The sequence below is a fragment of the Centrocercus urophasianus genome, unplaced genomic scaffold (assembly GCF_019232065.1).
Source record: "Centrocercus urophasianus isolate 14NV4802_14NV808 unplaced genomic scaffold, USGS_Curo_1.0 seq_60, whole genome shotgun sequence".
Lineage (NCBI taxonomy): Eukaryota > Metazoa > Chordata > Aves > Galliformes > Phasianidae > Centrocercus > Centrocercus urophasianus.
The window spans coordinates 172,844-181,061 of record NW_024885200.1 but is presented as its reverse complement, the minus strand read 5'-3'; the positions used below and the strand labels follow the sequence as shown (position 1 = coordinate 181,061).

At 44.5% G+C, this 8,218-nt stretch overlaps 1 protein-coding gene across 1 annotated transcript in view; it reads right to left on the bottom strand.

Moving 5' to 3' along the window:
* Positions 1–8,218, bottom strand: part of PFDN1 (prefoldin subunit 1) — a 28,850-nt gene extending 20,632 nt beyond the window's left edge. Inside the window, exons 1-2 of the mRNA XM_042836442.1 lie at positions 8,110–8,218; positions 7,767–7,933 (exon numbers count right to left, since the gene is read on the bottom strand). Coding sequence (XP_042692376.1) covers positions 7,767–7,933; positions 8,110–8,142 — 200 coding nt within the window. The 5' untranslated portion in view covers positions 8,143–8,218. The remainder of the gene's footprint in view (positions 1–7,766; positions 7,934–8,109) is intronic.

The following is an 8,218-nucleotide window of genomic DNA, read 5'->3' as shown; positions in this document are numbered from 1 at the left end:
GGGGTGGGGGTGGGGTGGAGGCTGGGATCTGTCAATAGCTAGAGGGTATTACATTACCTCAAACAAAGATAGTAACACAGCTTGCAAGCAGCAGTTTCTGCATTGCCAGACACTTAACTAGATGGTAGAATTATACCATTGTTCATACTTGGTTCTTTTAAAAAACTGAAATTGGGAATTTATCTTTGAATGTGCATTAAATATAGTACAACCCAAAATAACAAACCAGTACCATAGTCAGCTTTTAAAGGACTTCATCCATTCTTTTCAAGGGCTCAAGAGCGATAAGTGGAATTAAAGAGAAGAAAAAAAAAAAAAAAAAGAAAGCAACTCCTTCTCATTATACAGGAATGGAAAACATCTGCGATTCAAACCATGTGTGGAAAACAGCACAAGCAGCTTGTGGAGGCGAAAGCTTCACCAATAGTTTTCCCTCATTACAACCCTGGTTTTGTGACTTTATCCTCTAGGTTTGTTTTATAGTCGTTTTTTGTTTGTTTGTTTTGCTATGTAGCAATGATGCCCTGTAGCTTGCTGAAGCAAAAGAAGCTCAACCTAGTACAGAATTTCAAACAATTTTTCCTGCAGTGTATTTTCCACTAATTTTCAAAGTTGGAAACTGCAGAAAATAGAAACAATTCCCCTGGTCAACCAATCCTAAATACGCTTCTATTAAAAAAAAACCAAATGTTCTTCCACTGGTAAAACTTCAGTGATCTGAAAAGCGAGGCTTGTATTAGTAAATAAATAAATAAATAAAAGAATAAGTGACACAGACATACTGCTATATTCTGACATGCAAACTTCTGCTCGGTAGCAGCTCTTCATGAAGAGCGTTCACAGGAAAATAAGAAAGTCAAGATGCATCTCTCTTGAAAAGCAAATTCACCCTCAGATGCAGGTGAAAAAACTCTCTCTCTCCTCCCGGCCTACCCAAACCAGAAGTGAAAACATGGGCAGAAATAGAATAAACCTCTGAAATGCTGGAGTGAGAAGGAAGACCCAGCTATCAACTCATGGTTCTTAAATAACACACTTAAATAACAATAACTTCGCTCCTGCATGCCATGAATCCCACTATAAAAACAACAGATCAAAGAAACCAATACAGCGAGCATCACAAAAGTGGGTGTAAGATAACTGTTTCAGTCAGAAAAGATCAAGCATTACATTCACGCAGAGATATTTCTGGTGCTAGATTTAAACTAGTTAGCACTAACTCAACCCCACTCACTGTTTTTTCCTAATCATTAGAACAAGCTTTTTTGAATTAACATTCAGTCTTTTTTCGGTCCAGAAATGCTGTTTTGGAAAAATCCTTCCTTCCCAGAAAGCTTTTCTCTCCTTCCCTCCCCCTGCTCCAGCTCCAACTGGCTGAAACATTCTGTCAATTCAGCAAATAGTTCTGCGAACAACAAGAATAAAAATTCAAGACAGTATTTACAGAATTTCTGAGTTAAGGACTTTGCTTCACAGCACTGCAGAATGCTGGGGTGAGGAGGGCCTTGACAGCCCCCCAGCTCAGGGCCCATCCACGGCCTGGAGCACCTCCAGGCATGGGGCAGCACGGTTGCAGTGCACTGCTGCCTCAACCTCATATCCAGCTTCTCACCCACCAGAACCTTGAAGTCCCACTCTGCAGCCCTGCAGAGTGCACTCAAGGAGTTCTCCCCACAGCAATTCTTGCTGTGCCTCTGTACTAAACTACGTAAAATATATGCACATCAGTGGCTCCCTACTAGTTTACTTCAGTGTTTTAACATAGGGAACATGACTTTAAGCCTCCTCATCTCCAATGTCAAGCAAGACTAGACACGTAGGTCAGAGCACATTCAGACCTCAACTTCCTGGGTGTATTAAGACAACTGCAAACAAATTTTATATGCATATCAGACTGGGAACTGGTTCTGGGCATCTCCACCCACCAGCTGTGGGCCCAAGATGTAGGGCTACTTCGTCACAGTCAGTGATAACATAGTCAGCACGGCATTCCCATGTACACAGGGATGTGACAGGAACTCTGTGGTCCGCTACTTTGGCCATTCTCACCTGCCAGAGGAAAGCCAAATTCAAGTCCATGCACTAAAACAGAGAAACAGTGCTATAGTCTAAAAGAAAGGCTATAATGCTGAGTATTTTCTCTGGGCATCCAGCCTTTGATTTCCTTGTTTCCCATAGGAAATGGAGGAAAAGGCTCAAAGTGCAGTACTTGAAGTCCACTAGATGTTAATGTTCCTTGGTACATCAAAATACCAAGCTGACATTTTATGTACAAAAGTAAGACAGTCAAGATCCATGACTTTTGAAGCCATCTGGCACAGCACACCACAAAAGCTTCCACTTGGATAATGCCCTCAATAACAGACTCTAACTTTTGGTAGCCCCTCAGTGATTAGGCAGTTGGACTTGATGAGCTTTGTAGGCACCTTCCAGCCATACTAAGCCATTCTATTCCCCAAAACATTTCATACTTCTGTAGTACGTATTCAAAGATAACTCCGTAGCACTGAAGCAACAGACTGATGGCATCTTCCAAGAGACCCAGGATTTCACCTTTTTGGAGGTGCTCTTCTACAGCCCTTGCTCCCCACAGCAGTCTGACATCCAAATTGTTGACCTGTAAATACAAAAGTGCTTGAAAGCTCTGGCACTTGCATTACAGAACATTGCCTCTGGACCACAGCAGATTGAACTGTCTGTTCTTAGTCATGACGGCACTCTGTACAAGCAGTTTGTCTCAGTTCCAACTCTTACCTTCTAAGTTTAGATTTTATCCCCTTTAAGGTAGCCTACTCCTCTGTACTGCCCTGGTAGAAGACCAGGAAAATGCTATGGAGAGAGAAGAAACAAACTGAACTAATTTGTCTGAAAGCCATACCCAGGAATCAAAGCAAATATGAGCTTAAAGAGAGTTAGAAATTTCCAGACAAAGGAGACGAACTTCACATAAAAACTGCATCATTGGCTCACCAACCTTCTATCACAGTTCTCACAGAAAAGGTGGGAGCGTGCAACAGACATGTTCATTTCCAAGCAGCGCTGAGTAAAACATACTTTTAAAGACAGCTACTATTTTTAAGATTTTTTTTCCTGTTAATTATGTATTTGAGTATTTGACAAACACTGACTTATCTGATGTATCCATTTCACACCTGTTTAAAGCAGATTTATTTCTTTGAAGAAATACAGCTACTTCCTAGAACTAAGCAGATATACATCTTGCATGCAAGTCATGGAAAGCTTTTCTTCTTTGAAGTTTCAATACTTCATGGAGAAATTAAATGAAGCAGTAAGGCAGGAGAGCTACAACTGGACCAAGATATCCAGGAGACTGCATGTGAGCAGCCCAAGGCAGCAGGCACAGATCAAGAACTAAATGGGAGAGCGGGAAAGAAGAGAGTCTTCAAGACACCAAGAAATGCCAAGCTAAAATGGGAGTCTGTGCTCACCTGAACACACTCTCTTTCTGATCCTGAACAGAATTCAGTCATACAAAGTCCCAGGATCCCACTATTGCTAGCAGTTAACTATGAGAACCACTGACCAAGCACACCCTTCTCTTGCACTACACATCAGCCAACAAGAGGACAGCAAACAACTGCTGCCACTGACTGCACTGCTCAAGCCACAGACACCTGTAAAAGCTCATACCAGATTACCTGGCACCTCATTTTGATTTCAGCTCCCTGTGACAGCTCCCAGAAGACAGCCTACAACTACTACACCCACACTCATCCATAACATGGTAAGCAGCACTGTTCAGACAGCAACGATATGAAGAAGTGCAAAAAAAAAAAAAAAAAAAAAAAAATCAGGACAAAGCTACCGTGAAATGAAGGCAGCGACACAGAACCCACCCACTTATGGTGCCCGTAAGCCTTTTTTGTGCCACATGAACGTCTTGTTCAACACACTGTAAAAACAGTGGTCCAACTGCAAGCAGCTGGACACAAATTCTGTTTTCTTCTACTTCTCTGAACACACCAGACTTTATGAGGAAAATGAAACCCTTACTTTTCAATAGCGAGATAAGTGAGCTTCACACTTCTGATGGCCACTTGAATTTCACAGGCTGACCTATAGGTAGTAATGAACCATAAATACAGAGCCTTGCCTGTCCTTCAGTTCTTACTGAGTCTTGGAAACGTGATCAGGAAGCAGAGGATGACTACCACATGCTGCAGTGATCTGTCCTCAGAGAACCAAACATTCACAGAACAAAACAAACAAAAATCAGCTCTTCCTGCTGTATCCAAAAATCCACCATTGGAAAATCTTCAGAAAAGTTTACAATTATTTGTGATGTCTTATTTAGAAGCAAAATCCAGAATCACACTAAATAACAGGAGTGCATTTAAACCCAATAAATACCCTAAAACCTTTAATCCTCTCTCAGCTTTCACTCACACATGGTTCTGCCAAAAAGTCTCCATAGAAATAGTATAGACATTTATGTTCAAGGTTTTCTGCGAAAGCTACAGTATTAGCTTGATTTTTACTTCTACAACAAATGAGAGAACACTAATGATAAAGCAACACCAAAACAAAATGGAACACCTATTTTGGCATGGCGTGAAAAACTGCAGTGGTCTCCTCACTGCGCCCAGCATAAGCCCCTGATGTTTTTCTTTGGTAAATAAGAAGCTGGTCCAGGTCATCATTCAAAGGAATGTGAAGAGAAAGGTCTGAAGCATTCAGACAAAATTCTGAAGCTTAAGCTTTCGGCATAGTTCTCAAAGCAGCACGATGATATCAGTTCACAAATAGCTTGAGCAGGAGTCCACCACAGTGGCAGTTGTATCAGGCTTCGTAACAAGCCTTTCAAAGAGCATGAAGTAAGAAAATAAAAATGTATTTGGCACGATGTCACTACTCAGATGATATCCTAGTCTAACAGATATATACAGTACACAGCAATTCATCATCTCATACTATGTGGCACTGATGATTCTTGTGTTAAACCAAAATTAGCTACAGTAAATGTTTAGGAACAACAAATGGACTTCCACACTTGCCAGGGCGCAGGGAAAGCCTCTCAGGCAGGAAGCAGGCTCAGGGCTTAGAGCAGAAACCACATAATTCTTTTCAAGTAGTGCAGAAGCAAGTATGGAACTAGGCAGACTTCCTCCCAGGATGCATCACACCATCACATTCCTCAAGCATTACATTTTCACAAACGTAATTTGTGAAATTGTTACATTTCCCTGGAGTAGCTTATTCCACAGAATTTTATGCAATTTTATGCACTGCTCCCATGCACACAGCATGTATTGGAATCATAGAGCAGTTTGGGTTGGAAGAGAGCTCAAAGATCACCGGTTCAAGTCTCCATGCTGCAGGCAGGGTTGTCGACCACTACATCAAGCACTAGATCAGGCTATCCAGGTCCTCATCCAATCTGGCCTTCAACACCTCCAGGGACAGAGTATCCACAGCCTCTGTGAGAGCCTGTGCTGACACCTCACCATCCTCTCTAGAGAAACTTTCCCTTGACATCTAACTTAAATATCTCCTCCTTTAGTTTAAAACCATCTGCCCCATCTAACCGCATAAAAAGTTTATTTTCCTCCTATTTACAATTTCCCTTTAAATACTGGACTGGTCATAACAGGGCCCCCCTTCTTTTCCTCAGGCTGAACAAGCCTAGATTTCTCAGTCTGTCTTCATTGGAGGTGCTCCAATGAAGTCCTTTGAGCATCTTTATGGCTCTCCTCTGGACCGCCTCCAAAACTTCCACATCTGTTCTAATTGGGAGCCCCAGGCCTGGACACAGCACTCCACATGGGGCCTCATGAGGGCAGAGCAGAGGGGAATAATCACCTCTCTAACAAGGTAGAAGTTGAATGCAGGAACAGAAGCACCAAACCCACTTTAAATAATTCAGCTATTCAAACAAGCTGTCAGAACATCACCAGTCATCATAGCTAACACTGATGCAGACACTCATCTCTTCTGGATAGCCGAAACCCACTAGAGCTCCAACACTACTTACAGTAAACACCTATATCTCTGTTTTGTCACGAGATGATGCTAAACTACACGACAGAGATCATAAATGTTGGATGCACCGTAACATCCCTTTGGTAGCTGAAATCTCCAATCTGTACAAGCGCCAACAAATTAAAAATTCCACTCCATCAAACAAAAATTACGCAGCCAGAATAACTGCAATGGCAGTTATTTGGTCTCTTTGGTCTCTAGGGGAATATAAGATACCAAACTGCCTTTGGACTTTAATTCCTGCACAAGCACAGCTTCAGCCAACTTTACCAAATGCCCAGATTTCAGCCAGAAATTCTCTACAAAGGGTTGGAGTGGGCTCTGGTAAGAGCCTTGCGTCCCTGGTGTGAATTCACTCTGCTGGTGAATGATACTGAGCATGCCCAAATGCAACTACCAATTTGCAAGGCAGGCTTAAGCCCCACGGCCAGAATAGGCACAGCTCACAGAAATGCTGCATCAACCAATGAAGAAGAAGGAAAAAAATGGTAAAGCAAATCAGCAAATAAGCAGCATGGAGAGCACAAGCACTCTTAATCTGAGCTTGCATAGTAACTAGCACAACAAAACCCACAAGGAGTACAGACTTCAAAAATTTGAACACTCATATCATGCAGATAGTATTTTTCTGATGGCAGCTCTACCATCAGCAGAGGTCTGAACCACCTGCCTGGTCATGTGAAGGTAAGCAAGAGAACAACCCCAAAAAGACTGCACTCCAGCAGCTGGGCTAAAAGTAGGATAGTACTTTTCAGCTAGCACAAAAACACAATCTCATTCACAAGCAACATCATTTTACCATAAAGGCCAATATACTCATGTTTTCAAAGAATCTTGAGGAATTATTTCATACTGAAGAAGTATACCCTGCTTTGAGACAAAAAACCAACAAACAAAAAAACAAACGAAAAAAACCTCTAAAGAAAAATTGTTGATTCCAGAATCTACTCTTAGTTTGTCTTCTCTGTGAAAAAAAAAAAACCAGCCTACAGCCTGCCTGGGTCACATCAGCTATCTCCTGCAAGAGATCAAAATCTATTTCCTTTCAGCATCACCAGCATCTCCACACAAACCCAAGTTCACCCACTTGGAAAAGCTTAACTGGAGCCACACCACCCTGGTCCAAAGAAGACTGACACACTGAACACCTCCATCAGAACCACAGAACAGCTTCAGTTGGAAAGGACCTAGCGACCGTTGAGCTCCAACCCTCTGCTGCAGGCAGGGCTGCCAACTACTACATCAATCTGCCCAGGATGAACCCAGGCACACCTGCATTTGCTCACTGGTCTCACCTGGCAACTGCCAGTGAAGTGCAGTCCACACACCACTCCTGGCTTCCCAGCCTGCCAGCTCCCTAAGACTCACCCTATAGGTTGTGTGATGACACAAATCAGGTCCGGGAGCTCACTGCATCAGCAGGCCCAACCAGCTACAGGTCCACTGCAGCCCAAAGGAAAGCGGGGACAGGGAGATGCAATCACCCCTTTGGGCAGCAATCAGATCAGCCTTTTAGAAAACCACATCCCTGAGTAAGTGTAATCATTGCTGTTGCCCAAATCACAACACAAGAGAAAAAACACACACAGGAGGTCAGCGTGCCACACAGCGAGTCAGCACACAAGTCAGACTGGAAACTAGCTTGCACGCTGCTCTTCACGAGGCTGCTACAGTCAGAGCCGCGCCGCCAAACTCAACCAATGCCCCTTATGCAGGTTTAAGGCGTGCGACAAGAGCGCCGGGTCGGGGCGCGGGCCGCTACTCACATCCTGCCCACGCCCTCGTACATGCGGGTCTCGTCCACCAGCGTCATGATCTCGGTGTCGGTGAGGTACGCGTGCTTCTTGGTCTTGCTCAGCTGCTCGATCTGGATGTCGGCCAGCTTCACCTTCTGCTGCGTGTCGATCACCTTGGCCTGCAGCTCCGTGAAGGCCTGCGGGGGCAGAGCGGCACATCGAGGGGCCGCGGCCCGGCCGGGTGCCGAAGGGCGGGTAGGGCCGGGCCGAGCCGGCCCAGACTGCGGGGAGAGGGTGAAGAGGGGGCCGGGAGGGGGCGGAGAGGGGAGCGGCGGCCCGAGAGACCCGTCGGATAGAGACGGACGCCCGTTACCTTCTTCAGCTCCAAGTCCACGGGCGCCGCCATCTTCCCCTCGCTCGGCGCCTGCGCGGTGGGAGAGCGGGGCGGGAGGAAATACGGCCGGATCGTAGAATCGCAGAAC